At 41.2% G+C, this 19547-nt stretch overlaps 1 protein-coding gene across 1 annotated transcript in view; it reads right to left on the bottom strand.

The window, feature by feature from the left end:
• LOC116059779 (collagen alpha-1(XIV) chain-like) overlaps window positions 1–19547 on the bottom strand; it is a 252849-nt gene that overhangs the window by 157024 nt on the left and 76278 nt on the right. The window contains exons 7-13 of the mRNA XM_035993029.1: window positions 16293–16451; window positions 16010–16129; window positions 11105–11269; window positions 9464–9625; window positions 8445–8614; window positions 6059–6185; window positions 3024–3169 (exon numbers count right to left, since the gene is read on the bottom strand). Of these exons, the coding sequence (XP_035848922.1) occupies window positions 3024–3169; window positions 6059–6185; window positions 8445–8614; window positions 9464–9625; window positions 11105–11269; window positions 16010–16129; window positions 16293–16451 (1049 nt within the window). The remainder of the gene's footprint in view (window positions 1–3023; window positions 3170–6058; window positions 6186–8444; window positions 8615–9463; window positions 9626–11104; window positions 11270–16009; window positions 16130–16292; window positions 16452–19547) is intronic.

Genomic DNA, 19547 nt, shown 5'->3' on the forward strand with positions numbered 1-19547 from the left:
CCTTAGAGCCAGACTCATCCCCACCACTGGAACACATCCATCCCGAATCTGAATTCCTTCCTTTATTGTTTGTATTGCTTTCTGCCTGAAGAGGAACGTGACGGCAGGCGTAATGAGGTCTAATGGGATAGGGATGCAGACGACTGGCTGTGCCCTTCACATCGCTGCTCCGCTAACTCGTCCGTCTAATCTTCCTTCACTGCTCAAGTGGATCGGTTTTTTTTTTTTTGGGAGGGATCGTGCACCATAGAGAGGCTAAAAGGTTACTCATGCTGTTTACTATGCAGCCTTGAGAAGCTGTGGCTCAACTGTTTTTCTCTTTTATTATTTGACTTTTACACCAGATGATGTTTTTGCTTATTGGCTATCAAATAACTCAATCAATTTTACCGCTCCACCAATGGCTTTTCATCTTTCTCAGGGCACTTTCACACCTATAGTGTGGTAGACTTCATTGACTTCACTTCACAAACGCACCAAACATTGTAAACAAATGTCACACGGACCAGGCGGTGACTTGTTTATTGGACAGAATATCCAAGTCAAACTCGCCGACACTGGCCTTAGAAATAATAGAGCAACACCAAATTTATAACGTCTTGGGTTTCTGGTTTTGCTTTTAGTGTTTCTAATATTTTACAAGAAGACAAACAATGTGAGCAGCTGACAGCGAGTGAAGGAGAGAGATGATGATGTCACACAGACTGATGATGTCACACGGACTGATGAAGTCACACAGACGATGAGCGATGTGTGCTACGAACAGCTTATGGATCTGAATGCTATCATCCCTTAAATCGCATACAAGTCTATAAATTGTGTGCAAGTCTGAAATTGCAGGCTGTTTTTGGGTCGGATCGCATTCTCGCCTAAAGTGAACCGAACTTTAGTTCACTTGGAAGCAAACCGAGGCTACATTTACACCGCTACGTTGTGGTTTTTAGGCAGATTTTTGAGCCAAAATCGATCTCCGTGCACACACAAGTGTTTTTAGCTTCAGTAGAAGAACTAATCTCAGTTTAAACTGAATGGGAATGAGAGGAGGGAAACGCCCGAGCAGGGGGAATGAGAGGAGGAAACGCCAGAGCAGGGGGAATGAGAGGAGGAAAGGCCAGAGCAGGGGGAATGAGAGGAGGGAAACACCAGAGCAGGGGGAATGAGAGGAGGGAAACGCCAGAGCAGGGGGAATGAGAGGAGGGAAACGCCAGAGCAGGGGGAATGAGAGGAGGGAAACGCCAGAGCAGGGGGGAATGAGAGGGGGAAACGTAGCAGAAGACATTCCTTTTTAAACCAAATCGTAGCAGTGTAAAAGTAGCCGAAGGCCTCCGTTTTCAAGTGGACCAGAAGCTAATGCTCCAGGGTTCAGTTTAAATGGACCAAACAGCTCAGGTGTGAAAGCGCCCTTAGTTTTTTTCCATTTTCCTTCCATCCTCTCACCTCTCTCCCTCACTGAGCATTATTGAGGGTATAAAGGCTTACGTGCTCGATATAGAGAATGCAGGGAAAAAATAGCACAAACAACACATCAAGGCAGACTTTTACTTTGAAGCATCTCAATTACAAATACAAAGGCGTCTAAATTACAAATACAAAGGCGTCTAGGAAAGTCAGTTATATTAAGTAGAAGTCTGCGTGTGCTCTGACAGTTCCTATAACGCTCACCCATCAGGCCAAAGACACCAAAAACTAACAACCTGCAGCAAAGGAAAGGAGAAAAGTGAGGCTAGGAGTTTGCCAGTTCAAGCTCTGCGATTAAGGCTACATTCACACTAATATGTTTTGGTTTAAAAATGAATATCTTTTGCTACGTTTACGACTCGCGTCCACACAACTCCGGCGTTTCCGAGCCTCTTAAACGGAGACGTTTGGAAACACTGCTGATCCCATTTTGGTTTGAAAACTCCGGGGTTGCTTTGTAGTGTGGACGGACACCAACAGACGTGGAAACGAGGACGCACATCAGTCAGTTTTATCGGCTTGGTAGCTTACATCCCTTTTAGTAACAGTTCCACCGCGTCGTCGCTGCAAGCTAATAAAACCCTGTCCTTCCTTTCACCATTGTTGTTCTTTCTCCAAAGTATCTTCGACTTATACATCCAGGATTTTTTTTAACCGTAGAGTAATGTCTGACAAGCTGCTTTCTGTTTACACCGGCGCACACACACACACACACGCCCAGTGTGTGTGAATGGTTATTCGATATTTCTTTTCAGACGTGTTAATATAAACGGAGTTGAGTTCTGAAACGGTGTCTAAACGCTTGTGTGGACAGAGATTGTTTGTTTCAAAACGCCCTTTAAAAATGAAAACATATAAGTGTGGATGTAGCTGTACAAGAAAACCGGAAGCCGGAGCATCGCCAAGGAGATTACGCACAGACGCCTGAGATGGCTGGGACACGTGTTGAGGATGGAGCAGGACCGCATCACAAAAGTCGCCTTAAGATGGACACCACCTGGCAAAAGAAAACCTGGGAGGCCCAAAACCACAGAACTGTGACACGAGAGCTGGAACAGATGGAGAGTGCTCATTGAAGCCTTACGTCCCATAGGGGATGAAGAGGAGTAAGTAAGTGGATGTAGCTTCAGAAGGACAGACACTCCGTCAGAGGTGGCTAAAAAAATAAATTCCCAAAAGCTTGTTATGCAAACGCCTCAGAACTCAATCCTGTATGACTGTCAGACTGCAAAATATAACTGGTGCTTCTGATCCCACATCCACAACGACTCTGTTCTGAGAGGCTTTCTTCAACTCGAACCCTTCTTTGCGCAATATCCAAAAACATCCACATTCGTGTTGCGTAGATGTTCAGATTGTTCGCTCCTCGAAGGACAATTTATCAAACTGTTCCAACTAGAAACCAGCGCACTAATGGTGCCTTAATATCGTTGCTTGCCTACAGATATTCGTAAAAACAATGAATGACCTACATGATTGATGTATGCACTATGTTGTGTTGAATTCTCTAAACAGCAGATACTGTTCGTTTGTCCAAGACAGTAAAAAAAACTATACTATCTTACCTCCTTCTCGTCTGCAGGGTCTCCCTCCGTCAGCGGGGCGTACAGGATCATGTACCCAGAAGCCCCGGCGGCGATCTTCCAGCGGACCCTCATGGTGCTGTGAGTGATGTCAAACAACTCCAGGTCGTTCACCATCGGCAGGGCCACTGCGGGACACAAACGCGGCACACAAAGAGCAAACGTAAGACTTCTCTCAAACAACTTAACACGTAAGGTTGATATTAAAGGGATGGTTCGGAGTAATTTCACCCCAGGGTCCTTTGCACCATGACCTCGAGCCAAACACCCTCCTCCCAGAAGATTTTTTCCCTTGGTCTAACATTGGTCGAGTTAGCCGAATGGCTTAGTGCAGGCGTTAATGGATCCACGTTTGTATCTTGTGAATTACCCCATTAATAATGCCCGGAATGGTACCAAACTTCTACAGTAGTACAAATAGGTTCTGTACTTATAAAACGAGGCATTGGAAAGTTGGTAAGTACACCAGGAGTTTTTTTAAATAAGACTTGCCTGATGGCTTCTACTCTCTGCTGCTACCGCTACCGGCAGTGCTTAGGGACCGTCTACAAACTACAACACCGAAAACAGATACAACAAAAATATGTATTAATGTAACTTATTTTTAAAAGTAAGTGCTGTATGTGCTTACGAATGGCTTAGTGCAGGCCCTACATCCGGCTGATAGCGCTAACTCGACCAATGTTAGACCAAGGGAAAAAAGCTTCTGTTTGGCTCGAGGTCATGATGCAAAGGACCCTAGGGTGAAATTACTCCGAACCAACTTCCTTTAAAATATATATTAACTGATTATACAGGGTTTTCCCCGGCACTGTAAGGTTTAGGCGCAGCACCTATAAGCCAAAGACTAAAAGACTTTTCTCAGATCTAATGACTGTAAATGGACTTCTTTAGCAAGTTTCGTCTTTGAGCTTTTTGTGGGTTATTTATTGATTATGTGCTCCAGCTTTTCCAATGTTTCAGACACAGAAATGGTGATAATAACGGTCCAAAGTGATGTGAAAAAGAGACACAAACGTACCACAAAGAGACACAAACTGACTACAAAGAGACACCAAATGACCCCAAAGAAAACAACAATGACCACATTACACACACAAAAGACCACACCCCAAAATCTATCAATATTTGGTGTGACGTTCCATTTCTTGCTTCCTTTCATAGCTTAGTTTTCTATGCATTAAAAAGGTAAGTATAAAGGCTTTAGGCTTTTATTGTAGGCACAGTTAAATACGCAACTTTACTTTACTTTTATAAAATATGTAGTAGGGGGTCCCTGCTTCCTCTCTCAGTTAAGGATCCTTGGCGCATAAGATGTTGAAGACCCCTGGTCTTAGAAAGACAGTCCAGCTCCAACAGCTGCGGCAGCCAAACCCCATTAACTTTGGAACAAGGTCGACTCGCAGGTTAGCATTCATCCTCCGATGACGGACGGGGGGGAGGGGAGGTTCCCCGTCATTCATCAGCGAGCGGCGGGAGAATCCTGCCAGGCTGCGGTTCAGTGTTTCAGAGCTCAGGACGAATGCCTCGGGCAACACGACCAGAATTAGAGCTCTCCACAGGCGTCCTGTCAGACGTGGAGGATCAGGACACCCATGCATAATGGAGCCGCTTTCATGACCCAAATTCAGGGTGGTCTGCTGTACGGTAGAGCTGTCAGTCTTCCTCTATAGTACCAATATATGAAGTCGAAGCTATAACTGACAGCCGTAGGGCAGCTAACATAAACTTGAGCTGTCTCCATGAAGCTCCCAAACTAAGCTCCAAAACTCGCGACGCAGTTAAGAAACCAGAACGAGCTAACTAATGATAACATAAGCATTTTGGCTCGGTGGATGTCGATTTTAAAGTCATGTTAAAACTATTTCCCGTCCTTTTTCCGATTTCCAGCCGCAGCCTGTCACTCCCCCTTGTACTAACTTTATTTTTTATTTTTATTTTATTGGTTTATTTGATAGGGACCATGCATATTTATGAACACTGTTCTATAAAAACACCATGTAAATATGCCAGAATTAGTAAAAATAACTACTTTTCATCTGCAGTCCCTAGGCAGGTAACATAGGACTAACATAGAGACAGCCGGCAGTCATACAGCACTCATTCACTATACATTAAAAAGGTACGCATAATGGTGACATATACATTGACAAAACAAACAAACCAAAAAAAAAAAAAAAAAAAATACAAAAAATACAAAAACTTTACTCGGTTACGTAACGTTAGCTCACAATGCCGTGTGTTTCTCCCTCCCGTAACTTATTGTTCATCAGACGTGACATGAGAAGAGGGAGATTAGCTAAAGTTAGCCAACCTATTTATAAAAATAAAAAAATTACATTCGACTAGTAATTTCAGCATTCGAATAGTATTGATTTTTTTACTATTCAATTATATTCGACTTTCGGAATTCGTTCCGACAGCCCTAGACTGTTGTAGGGGGTGTAACGATACATCGATCTGGATCCATATATCGATTCAATCCTTCACGATACAATATTATCGATACAAAGTGAAAATATCGATGCGTGTCGTCATCTTAAAGATACGCCTTTATTTAGAAATTCCCACTTTATATTATTCTTTTGATTGAAAAGAATAGTTTGTTTTTAATTCAGGTGTCTGGTAGAGCTTAATGAAAGAGTCATAACATTGTCAAATCATAATTTAGTTGCTTTTGGTAAATATACAGTATATATAAATGGAACTGATTGTGTTTAATGGGTTTAATAGTCGCTGAACTGAATCGAATCAAAATCATATTGTGGGTAACTTCCAAAGATTGTTGTTCCCATCAGTCACTAGGGTCACATAGGGTCCAGGTTGAAAAAAAAAATAACAGTAGTTACATGTTACTCGATTACACGTTGACTTTTGGAAAGATTTTGCAATTATTGAAATTAAAAAAAACTGTGAAAAAGTTAAATCAATAGTGAAAACACCGAGAACTGGGAAATTTTCCTTCATAGCCCACAGCCCCGTGTCTTCATTGTATCCGTATAAACTTCTAAACTTACGTGTGGTAGCACTTCCTCGCAGAGCCTCGCTGGCGGAGCTGTGATAGACGGCGAAAACGGCCACCTGGTACTCCGTCAGAGAGTTCAGGTAGGTGAGCTCCACACTGTTCTCCGTCCCCTGGACCACCTGAAAGAAAGATCCCACACGGGCGTTAGCCTGGACGCAACGAGGGCCGCTCTGTCTGAGTCCATTAGTCTACTAATCTATCGTTTTGGTCTTAGTCTACTAAGATTTCTTTAGTCAGGGTTTTTTGGGCATTTTTTTTCCAGAGTTCTTGTCTCCTTCTCTTAGGGTTTTTTTGAAAAAAATTTCAGAGTGCTTGTCTCATTTTTCCAAGGTTTTTTTGGAAAAAGAATTCGACTTCTTGTTGCCTTCTTTGAGGGGTTTTTTTGTGGCTATTTTTCAGCGTTTTTGTCGACTTTTTTTCAGCTAACATTAACGCCTCCAGCATGAGTTTAAATACAACGACAGGAAGACAGGAACTGTAGAGAGTTGGGATGGCAGCCACACGGCACTGTGTAATCCTAAATTCTCCTCAATCGGGATTCCATTAAATGCTCCTGTCTAAGTCAACGTCGTCTCCTGAACCCTCTTCACGTATGTGAGTGAGATGCGCTGTGCCCGAGTCCTACTGAACAAACGGCATCAACAAGTAATCGCAGTGGGAACTCTCGGCTGATATGGACCTCGGAGCTGCTTGTCGAGCTGCTCCACGCGTTCACAGACGGTCTTGGTGAGGCCGTCCACGATGTCGCTCATCACGCTGAAGTCGGCCACGTTGTAGAAGATTTCTTTAGTCAGGGTTTTTTGGGCATTTTTTTTCCAGAGTTCTTGTCTCCTTCTCTTAGGGTTTTTTTGAAAAAAATTTCAGAGTGCTTGTCTCATTTTTCCAAGGTTTTTTTGGAAAAAGAATTCGACTTCTTGTTGCCTTCTTTGAGGGGTTTTTTTGTGGCTATTTTTCAGCGTTTTTGTCGACTTTTTCAAGGTTTCTTTGGACATTTTTTTCGACGTTTCTGAGGGTTTTTTTTTTTTTGGCAAATTGTGCTGGTCTCCTTTTTCAAGGTTTTTTTTGGACACTATTCAATGTTATGAGGGTTTCTGCAGGTCAAAGTCAAATTCAAGACTTTAAGGCCTTTAGAATTTGAGTTTCTTTAGACATTACACTTTTTTGGACAGTTTTTTTGAAAAAAAATTTCAACGTTTCTGAGGTTTTTTTGGCAATTTTTTTTTAGAGTTCTCGTCTCCTTTTTCAAGTTTTTTTTCGACGATTTTCTCGCTTTCTTTGAGGGTTTCTTTGTGGCTATTTTTCAGTGTTTTTGTCGACTTTTTCGTTTGTTTTGGAGGGTTTTTTGAAAAAAAATTTCAACTTTTCTGAGGGTTTTTTGGCAATTTTTTAGAGTTCTTGTCTCCTTTTTCAAGGTTTTTTTGGGGTTTCATTAATATTTGCTAAAAAAAGACTTTAATTAGCTTGGATTCTGTGCTCTTAGTCACTTAGAAACAGACAGCAGCACTGTGTACATTACCCAGCTTCTGTTTATTAGGGAACCTCGTACTGCGCCGCATGTTGCTGCAGGCATTCAGCTCGTCTCCAAAGAGATTTAAATCCAGTGGAACTAGATCAGATTAACTTTGATGAAACCTCAGTTTCTCCTTGTGGGGAAACTGGGCCGTTCCAGCTGCAAATTGTAATAAACATCAAAGAGAAACTGGATGAAAATGAGAGGGAACTGAATAAACACAAATATCAACTCGGAAAATTACAGCACTGCGTGTATGCGTAGGCATAGGCGTAATTTACAGGTTACAACCCCTCCAATAATCAAAACTGGGCTTTTTCTGAAGTTTTTGTTTCCTTTTTCAAGGAGTTGCTGTCTCCTTTTGTCCTCCTTTTTTTGGAAAATGTTTCCGACGCGTTTGTTGACTTTTTATGAGGGTATTTTTGGAAAATGTTTTCGAAGTCTCTGAGGGGTGTTTTGGAAATTTTTTCAGAGTTTTTGCCACCTTTTTCAAGGTTTTTTGGACTTTTTTTCCGACGTTTCTGGTGTTTTTTTGGAAATTTTTTCAGAGTTCTTGTTTCCTTTTTCAAGGTTTTTTTGGACAATTTTTCCAACGTTTTTGTCGCTTTCTTTGAGAAAAACATTTCACAGTCTGAGGGGTTTTTTTTGGGCAATTTTTACGTTCTTGTCTCCTTTTTCCAAGTTTTTTTTTTAGAAAATGTTTAATGTTTTTGTTGCCTTCTTTGAGTTTTTTTGTGGCTATTTTTCAGCGTTTTTGTCAACTTTGTCGACGTTTTTGATTTTAAAACCCTCAAAGATTCAGGGCATTGGAGAAAACATTCTGGGCTGGAGACCCAGAAGCTCCGCCCCCCTCACTCCGCCCCTGTACCTTTTCCTCCGGCTTTCCTCCGCTGGCTGGGTAGTAGACCACGCGGTATTTCTCCACCTGGCCCGGCGCGTGGGTCCACCTCACCCGGAAACTCCGAGCCGTGACCTCAGATGTCACTAGGTCGCGCGGCGCCTCCACAGCCGTGGGCGGGCGGGCGGGTTGTCCTCCCCCTGGAGAAAGTAGCATGCACATGCTGCACCTATTCCATGATGGATGTACGTAAATAATGCTGTGCAAGCTAACAAAAAAAACACACTGCTCACAAATAATCACATTTTATGTGCCAACTTTAAAACTTGCCAAACCGTAACATCTTTACCTGCTATTTTAAGCAGCGTGTGTGTGTATGCATGTTTCATCAAGGTGACGGTTCTTCTAAATAAGATGAGGTCGCTACATGCTAGACGGGACTGTGTTTGTATTGCTTGGGGATCTCCTGTTGAGACAGTGGTAGCCCAGGTCTCATTCAGGTCAGTGTCCCACATAACAACGGAACCTCATAACCTTTCCAGGCAGAGGAGAACTTCAACTCTATGCCTCCATAGATTCAGTGAATCTAGACAGCTGCATGATAAGGGAAGGTTTTGGTTCAGGACCGTCTCCTTTTGGAGGTCGGTGGGCCGGACACACTTTTGCATACTTCCCAGAGACAGAGAGAGAGAGAGAGAGAGAGAGAGAGAGAGAGAGAGAGAGGCTGAACTTGGCTTTAGCATCTGTGTTTACGGCGCCTGCAAAATCTTTGTTGACTTTAAAGAGGTTCAGCTAACATTAACGCCTCCAGCATGAGTTTAAATACAACGACAGGAAGACAGGAACTGTAGAGAGTTGGGATGGCAGCCACACGGCACTGTGTAATCCTAAATTCTCCTCAATCGGGATTCCATTAAATGCTCCTGTCTAAGTCAACGTCGTCTCCTGAACCCTCTTCACGTATGTGAGTGAGATGCGCTGTGCCCGAGTCCTACTGAACAAACGGCATCAACAAGTAATCGCAGTGGGAACTCTCGGCTGATATGGACCTCGGAGCTGCTTGTCGAGCTGCTCCACGCGTTCACAGACGGTCTTGGTGAGGCCGTCCACGATGTCGCTCATCACGCTGAAGTCGGCCACGTTGTAGACGTGGGTTTCCTCCGGCGGAGAGGCGATGGCCTTCAGCTCGTTCTCGTCGGCGTTCTTCACACCTGGAGGGAGGGAGGGAGGGAGGGAGGGAGGGAGAGAGAGAGAGAGAGAGAGAGAGAGAGAGAGAGAGAGAGAGAGAGAGAGAGAGAGAGAGAGAGGAGACAGACGGAGGGAGAGAGAGAAGGAGGGAGAGAGAGAGGGAGCGGGAGAGAGAGGGAGAGAGAGAGAGAGAGAGAGATATAGAGGGAGAGCAAGCGAGAGAGAAAGGGAGAGAGGGTGAGAAGGAGAGAGAAAGAGAGAGGAGAGAAAGGGAGACAGAGGGAGGGAGGGAGGGGAGAGAGACAGAGGGAGAGAGAAAGGGAGAGAGAGGGTGAGGAGGGAGAAAGAGAGAGAGAGAGAGGAGAGAGAAAGGGAGACAGAGGGAGAGAGGGTGAGAAGGAGAGAGAGAGAGAGAGAGAGAGAGAGAGAGAGAGAGAGAGAGAGGAAGAAGAAGAGAGAGAGGAATAAGAAGAGAGAGAGAAAGGGAGAGCAGGAGAGAGAGAGGGATCAGACTGACAGGAAGTGGTTACAGGAAAGGTGTTTGAAGTTTTCGATGATGCAAGAAGTGGATGAATGCATACGCTCTTTAATTAAGATTTCTCAAACTCTGAAATGTAAGGCTTTCCGAATCAGTGACTTCTTTGAAATCTCCTCTTCTGTTCTGTTATGTGATGCGTCTATCACGCGTTTACATTTGATTTAATTTATTAATGTGTTCTGTCCTTTTAAGCTGTCCCATCTTCTATTTTCACTATTACAATGATGTGCTTTTATTTCTTCTGTCAAAGCACTTTGTAAACTATTGACTTTAGAGATTAAGTTATTATTATTATTATGAAAGTTATTATTATTATTATTATAATGATGTGCTCCCTCTTCAATCTTTCCTTTTAGACTTAAAGGTCCCATATTGTAAAGAGTGACCTTAAAATGACAGGCGCTGAAACAGAGAAAACGTTTACGAGTACAAACAGACAGTATGAGAAAAATAATGTAAACGTGGTCTAGTACAGCGGTGTCCAACTTAACTTCACTACAGGCCACACTGGAAAATGAGAATTACATCAAGGGCCAAATGTTTAGTTTATTGACATGGTTTTATTTAAGAGAAAAGAACATCGGAAAAAAGGGCCCAAAAACGTCTGAAAAAGTGGCAACTTTTGCAACTTTGGCAACATTGAAAACAGCGCGGAAAAAAGCAGCAAAAAAACGTCGTAAAAATTGGCAGTTGAGAAGTCAAGACAGCCAAAATCATCATGAAACTGGGTGTTTTATTTTGAAATTTGTTTTATTTTGCAAAGTATCCAACTGCACTGTGGCCTTCCTGTATGTGATTACCTGCCTGGCTTGACCCATTCGCTCTCGGCTGAACGTATGAACGGAGAGATTGGATGGAACATGGGCGACAAAATGAAAATAGCTCCGCTCCACGGCGCTTAACAGTGCTTTGCGGCGCTTCCGCACGCGGGTGTGTTTCCGGCGTTAGCGTAGGCGCGGCGTACCAATGGCAAACAGTTCTATCCCAGCCTCCCTCAGGCTCTGCGCTGGGGGTATCACATCGTCCTGGGACTTCCCGTCAGTGATGAGGATTCCTATCTTGGGAACGCCGGGCCTGGATCCAGACTCCGGTTTGAAGCTGTTCTCCAGGATGAAGGTCAGAGCCAGACCTGCTCAGACACAAAGACAGGAGAACGGTGAATACAATGTGACACAGACGATACGTCACAATTAATGACCAAAATCCACTTTAAACCCCTCGCTACAACCCAATGAAAACCAGCAGTCATGGTCTTGTATAACTGGCATTTGGGTAATGTTTAGTTTTTGGTCTTTTAAGCTAATTTGAAGACTTGATGTACTTGGTGATTGCTTATTTCAAAGTTTTAAAAGCACTTTGTGTTGTTTCTTTGAGCAGGGTTAAAGTTGGCAGCCTTGGTTGAAATGAAAATGTGTGACATATTATGTGCGTGCAGAAAAAAACACAAACACAAACCATAATTTAAAAAGAAAGATAAAGGTGAAAATCTCATATCTCCCAAAATCAGGGACTTAAAAACATTTAGCTTTAAAAAGAGCTTTTTTTTTTTTAAGCTAGCAGAAAGAAATCCCAAAGCGGAGACAGGGTTCAACGTTAAGTTTTTTTTTTTTTTTTACTTGTCCAGTCTGGCAAGTGACAAAAAATTCTACTTGCCCAAAGTCAATTTTTACTGGCCCCTATAAAAATCCAAAAAATTCAAGAAAAAAAATCTAAAAAAAGTTAAAAAGTACTGTTAAAAAAGTTAAAAACGTAAAGAAAGAAAATGTCAAACTTAAATAAAAAAAGAAGAAAAAAAGTTGGTCATAAAAAGCGCGTCAAAAAAGTAAAAAAAAAATAAAATAAACATTGGAAAAAATTGTCAAACTTTAGAAAAAAAACGTCAAAAAAGTTAAAAAAAATATAGTTGAAATAAAGTCAAAAGGTCTCAAAGAAGTAATGAAAATAAAATGCAAAAACTTGTATTTTTGAAAAATATGTCAAAAAAGCATTAAAAACCTGGGAAAAAAATAATTCGTAAAAAATGTCACTAGCACCAACTCAACTCTTGATTGGCCAACGGCACATTCAAATCAAATCACTCAACAAGCGTTCTCCGACATGGGCCAAGAGAACGATAACGTCATTCATGATACGATGACGCCCGACAGGCAAGTGGGTTGTTATATTAACTTGCCCCATGTGGCGTTTTACTTGCCCCGGGCCATCGGGCAACCCTTATTGTTGAACCCTGGGAGATAGAATATCAAAATCATTAAAAAAAGGAAAATGCAAAATAGAAAAAAAAAGCTATGACGTTAAACATGCAGTAGCCTGGGAAACGTGACATTTTACATATCCTTGTTTTGACATGCTAAATTCATGATTTGTTGGACAAAGTGACGTGTATTGTACAAAATGACTGTCAGCAGAAAATTGCAGCCACTTACGCCGCGTTGTAATGAGACGTTGTGATAGTAAGTTAAGCCCTGGCTGACAGTATGATTGCCTTAACTCAGCGGTGTCAAACTTAACTTCAGTGAGGGCCACACTAGAAAATGAGAATCACATCCAGGGCCAGATGTTTAGTTTATTGAAATGGTTTTATTTAAGAGAAAAGTCAAATATCTTTGACCGTATTATCGTATGTCTTATAAAGTCTTCTCACTTACTTACAGTTTGGTTGACATAAAGTCCTAAAAAAGTCGGAAAAAACCTCCTTAGCAATCTTAGAAAAAAAAAAAAAAAAAAAAAAAAAGGTCGCGAAAGCATCGGGAAAAAAAACATCGGAAAAAGCGCCAAAAAACTGGCAAAAAATTTTCCGAAAAAGTGATTAAAACATCGGGAAAAAAGTGCTAGAAAAAGCACCAAAAACTCTAAAAAAGTGCCAAAAACATTGAAATGAGCGTCCGCAAAAGTGACAAAAACTTCAGAAAAGCAACAAAAACCTATGTGTGCCAACATTTATTGTGAAACTAAACTGAAATGCGGGCCGGATCAAAATCTGCGAGGGGCCGGATTTGGCCTGCGGGCCTTGAGTTTGACACGTGCCTTAACTCTTAACCTCTGAGGCGTAGTGAGGACGGCTGAAACGACTTGGCTCAAAGACTTAATAAACACGAGGGCTTTTAACGGTTGTTAATAGCTCGACAAGCGTTTAGTCTAATTAGTGTGTGAACATAATGAGCAGCTGACTTCTGTTGGCTCCATTAATGACACTACTGATACTCTATGACTGTTTTAAACCCCGCTGGGTATTTCAGCATTAATTCAGCTCGTTGACCAACACACGACTACGCAGTAACTCTGGCAGTTTGGCTTCAGCCAATACAAAGTGGCAAAGCAGCTAGAGTTGTGGCTTTTTTAACTCTCATGTTGTCCTCGGGTCAAATTTGACCTGTTTACAAAAACTTTCTATATCAGAACTATGACAAAAGAACATTGAATTTTTTTTTGGAAAAAGCTACAAAAATGCAGGGGAAAAAAAATCGGCTTTAAAAAGTGACCGAACAAATCGGAAAAAGTCACCAAAAAAGACATGAAAAACATCGCCAAAGGGGACAAAAAAAAAATGGAAAAAAGTGGGGGGAAAACATCAGAAAAACCGACAAAAAACTTGTTAAAAAAATTGACAAAAACATAATTAAAACGCTAATAAAGTGACAAAAACAATTGGAAAGAAAGTGACATAATAATTGGAATGAAATCAGCAAAAAGGTCGAGAAAAAGTGCAGAAAAAGAAGAACAAAATCTAGAAAATTCGACCCAGAAAAACAAAACGTTGCACGGTCGACGGGAAGACACCACAAGGGTTTTAACAAGTTAGTTCATCGATTAGCTGTTAGGTCTCTAAAATGTCAGAAAATGACGATCAGTGTTTCCCAAAAAGCCCAAGATGATGTCCTCAAATGTCTTGTTTGTCCTTAACTCAAAGATATTCAGCTTACTGTCACAGACGAGAATCAGAGAAATTTAACTTTTTTTTTCATAAAAAACGACTCAAATTGATCCATTATCAAAATAGTTGCTGATTAATTTAAAGTGCTCATATTATGCTTTTCCCTTTCCTTTTATTGTGTTATATATCTTTTTTGTGCATGTTATAGGTTTACAAAGTGAAAAAGCCCAAAGTCCACCCCAAAGGGACTTACCATCTCCAACAGAAAACGCTGTTCACAAACTGCTCCAAACAGCTCTATTGTAGTCCAGCCTTTACTTCAGAGACAAACGTGGTCACTTTGGAACACATGTTATAATGCTCACCTAGCTGCTAGCATGGCACGCCCTCATACTCTGCTTCTGACTGGCTAGTAGTCCTTACCTAGGTACTGTCAGGGCACGCCCTCATACTCTGCTTCTGACTGGCTAGTAGTCCTTACCTAGGTACTGTCAGGGCCCTCATACTCTGCTTCTGACTGGCTAGTAGTCCTTACCTAGGTACTGTCAGGGCCCTCATACTCTGCTTCTGACTGGCTAGTAGTCCTTACCTAGGTACTGTTAGGTCACGCCCTCATACTCTGTTTCTGACTGGCTAGTAGTCCTTACCTAGGTACTGTCAGGGCACGCCCTCATACTCTGCTTCTGACTGGCTAGTAGTCCTTACCTAGGTACTGTCAGGGCACGCCCTCATACTCTGCTTCTGACTGGCTAGTAGTCCTTACCTAGGTACTGTCAGGGCCCTCATACTCTGCTTCTGACTGGCTAGTAGTCCTTACCTAGGTACTGTTAGGTCACGCCCTCATACTCTGTTTCTGACTGGCTAGTAGTCCTTACCTAGGTACTGTCAGGGCACGCCCTCATACTCTGCTTCTGACTGGCTAGTAGTCCTTACCTAGGTACTGTCAGGGCACGCCCTCATACTCTGCTTCTGACTGGCTAGTAGTCCTTACCTAGGTACTGTCAGGGCCCTCATACTCTGCTTCTGACTGGCTAGTAGTCCTTACCTAGGTACTGTCAGGGCCCTCATACTCTGCTTCTGACTGGCTAGTAGTCCTTACCTAGGTACTGTTAGGTCACGCCCTCATACTCTGTTTCTGACTGGCTAGTAGTCCTTACCTAGGTACTGTCAGGACATGCCCTCATACTCTGCTTCTGACTGGCTAGTAGTCCTTACCTAGGTACTGTCAGGGCACGCCCTCATACTCTGTTTCTGACTGGCTAGTAGTCCTTACCTAGGTACTGTCAGGGCACACCCTCATACTCTGCTTCTGACTGGCTAGTAGTCCTTACCTAGGTACTGTCAGGGCACGCCCTCATACTCTGCTTCTGACTGGCTAGTAGTCCTTACCTAGGTACTGTCAGGGCACGCCCTCATACTCTGCTTCTGACTGGCTAGTAGTCCTTACCTAACTACTGAGCATGTGTGACTCCCAACAAAGATGTTACAGCAGTGAGAGGTCTCACTCTGTAGCTAAAACAGAGAGCTCAACACACAGGGTGAAAAGAGGAGCTGCAGCAATGTGCAGTACAACAAAATATGGTGTTTTTTGAAAACTAAACCATGTAAACCTATTCTGATATAACCTCTAAATACAATTATGAACCTGAAACTGAGCATAATATGAGCACTTTAATAGTTGAAAACCAATCGATTCATCTTCGCAGCTCTAATTTCCTTTCATACTTCTTGAATATCAATGGAGCTGCTGTTAAGTTGCGTGCTGTGTTGTGGTCCCAAATGATTTACCTGATGACTCAAAGTCGGCTCTTATCACCGAGTCACAGGTCACCAACTTTTCAACACTGAGTCGAAATAATTTGCACTGAAATGAATTTAATAAGCTAGAGGATTGGCTTTGGGCCAAGTCAACCGCCAGAGCGTTATCTGTGATGAGTATGGTAGACCGTAATACCCAGAGGGAGGCTTGGGGTTTTGGCTGGTAGCATATCGTACCCGTCAGTGTGTTTCCGCCTTTATACGGCAGGTTCTTCACAGCCTCCATCACAGCCTCTTTGGTGGTGTGAGCGTTGAGATGCCACTCGATCCGGGGGTCTCCGCTGTACTGAGCCAGGCCTGCACACACACACACACACACACACACACACACACACACAAGCAATGAATGACAGACAGACAGACAGACACAGTCTGTAAACATGTATTTGGAATCTTTGAAAACTTTGGGGTAGTTTCTTCAATGAAACGCCTGAAACCCAGAAATCAAAACCTCCCTCACCAATCCTGGTTTTGTCGAACTCTACAGAGAAAGCCTTGACCAGATTCTCCAGGAACGTCCGGACGAGCCTGAAGTTGATGCGGCCGATACTCCAGGAGCCGTCCACCAGAATAACAATGTCGGATACGGCCGGAGTCTTACACATAAACTTCTCTTCAGCTAAAGACGAAAAAGACAGAAACACAGAAAATATGAACACAAATGTACCAGACAAAAAATGGTCTGTAACAACGCAGCATTATGTAACAATGCATTCAGTAATAACGCATCATGTAATAACGCATCATGTAACAACGCATTATGTAACAACGCAGCGTTATGTAACAATGCAGCGTTATGTAACAACGCATTATGTAACAACGCATTATGTAACAACGCATTATGTAACAATGCAGCGTTATGTAACAACGCATTATGTAACAACGCATTATGTAAAAATGCAGCGTTATGTAACAACGCATTATGTAACAACGCATAATGTAACAACGCATTATGTAACAACGCATTATGTAACAACGCATTATGTAACAATGCAGCGTTATGTAACAATGCATAATGTAACAATGCATTCTGTAACAACGCATTATGTAACAATGCATTATGTAACAATGCATTATGTAACAATGCATTATGTAACAACGCATTATGTAACAATGCAGCGTTATGTAACAATGCATTATGTAACAATGCATTCTGTAACAACGCGTTATGTAACAATGCAGCGTTATGTAACAATGCATTATGTAACAATGCATTAAGTAACAATGCATTAAGTAACAATGCATTCTGTAACAATGCATTCTGTAACAATGCATTCTGTAACAATGCATTAAGTAACAACGCATTATGTAACAATGCAGCATTATGTAACAATGCAGCATCATGTAACAATGCATTATGTAACAACGCATTATGTAACAATGCAGCGTTATGTAACAACGCATTATGTAAACGCATTATGTAACAACGCATTATGTAACAATGCATTATGTAACAATGCAGCGTTATGTAACAATGCATTATGTAACAATGCAGCGTTATGTAACAACGCATTATGTAACAACGCATTATGTAACAATGCAGCGTTATGTAACAATGCAGCGTTATGTAACAACGCATTATGTAACAACGCATTATGTAACAACGCAGCGTTATGTAACAATGCAGCGTTATGTAACAATGCAGCGTTATGTAACAACGCAGCATTATGTAACAATGCAGCATTATGTAACAATGCATTATGTAACAATGCATTATGTAACAACGCATTAGGTAAAAACACCTGTATTTTGTAATAACACCCTCTTCATATAATAGCACATTATGTAATAACACCCTCATTATGTAATAACACATTTTGTTATAACACCTGCATTGCATAATAACACTCGTTATGTAAACACCCTCATTATGTAATAACAACTACATTATGTAATAACACCCTCATGTAACAACGCATTATGTAACAATGCAGCGTTATGTAACAACGCATTATGTAAACGCATTATGTAACAACGCATTATGTAACAATGCATTATGTAACAATGCAGCGTTATGTAACAATGCATTATGTAACAATGCAGCGTTATGTAACAACGCATTATGTAACAACGCATTATGTAACAATGCAGCGTTATGTAACAATGCAGCGTTATGTAACAACGCATTATGTAACAACGCATTATGTAACAACGCAGCGTTATGTAACAATGCAGCGTTATGTAACAATGCAGCGTTATGTAACAACGCAGCATTATGTAACAATGCAGCATTATGTAACAATGCATTATGTAACAATGCATTATGTAACAACGCATTAGGTAAAAACACCTGTATTTTGTAATAACACCCTCTTCATATAATAGCACATTATGTAATAACACCCTCATTATGTAATAACACATTTTGTTATAACACCTGCATTGCATAATAACACTCGTTATGTAAACACCCTCATTATGTAATAACAACTACATTATGTAATAACACCCTCATGTAATAATGCATTATGTAATAACACCCTCATTATGTAATAACACCCACAATTTGTGTTAATCTGCTGGACCCCGATATGAACCTGAACCTGCATTATGTGATAAAACCCTCATATAATAAATGTATCCGCATTTTGTTATAAATTCTTACATACTGCGGAGGTTCTGACAAAATGCGGGGGTTGCACTTTTTATCACAAAAATGTAATATGTATTATGTAATAACAAACCAAAATGGATGTCTTAATTAATTTGTAATAACATTGTTTATTTCATGAATTCTAGCGTGAATCATGGTGACTCAAAATTAATTTCAAAAAATATACTTTTTGATCGGTAGATTAGTTTTACCTTTCATCGGTCATTACACATCACTAAAGTTATTACATTCAGGGTTGTTACAAAATGCGGGTGTTATAACATAATGTACATTTATTACATTTTGATGTTTATTATATAATGTCTCGTTACATGGTCTTGTTTGACATAGTAAAATGTGTAATTATGGCAAGTTTCCTGCCCTGCTGGTGATAGCTTTGGCACCATTTTGGTTCATTAGTCTCTATTAAAACGAATACTTATAATATGTATGGTGATGTAAAGTATGAACCAGATTTAAAAAAGGTATGTAATACATGTACACAGCCGCCTACAGCCCACACACGATAAACCAGAAAACTAAAAAGTAGGACAACTTGATGTACAGCCTGTGTCCCAGAGTATTACAAAGTGTTTCATTAATTCTAATTCAGTTCAATGCAGTATAATTAAACCCTGGAGAAGCAAAGTACTTAGTTTTAGCAGATGAAAAATAACAGCCCACTCTGTTGTTTGTCCCAACAGTTTACTGGGTGAAAAAACAGACCACACTCTAATGAGGCAAACATCAGTTAATTTACAAAAGCCAGTCCAGCACACAGTGAGCCAAAGGCCAACCAAATTAGGAAACAACCATATATCTATCATCCAAATTACCTTCTCACAGAGCTTAGGAAACCTCTGTGGGTTTGGGTGGAAAAAAAACAACAGAATCGTTAATTAATGCTGGTTTTAATCTCAGTAGATCCAATAATCAGAATTAATAAAAATGCTGCCGATGTGCAGTTGAGCAAGGCGCTTAAACTCCCGGCAACTCTGGTAGAAGAGCAGGAAGCAGGATACTGTTAAAGTGTATGTATGGTTAGAAAACAATACTGGGATACATGAAGGTTGAGAAACTATTTGCAATAATATCATATTTTATGGACACAACTTTTTGAGC

This window comes from Sander lucioperca, chromosome 16 (genome assembly GCF_008315115.2).
Source record: "Sander lucioperca isolate FBNREF2018 chromosome 16, SLUC_FBN_1.2, whole genome shotgun sequence".
Classification (NCBI taxonomy): domain Eukaryota; kingdom Metazoa; phylum Chordata; class Actinopteri; order Perciformes; family Percidae; genus Sander; species Sander lucioperca.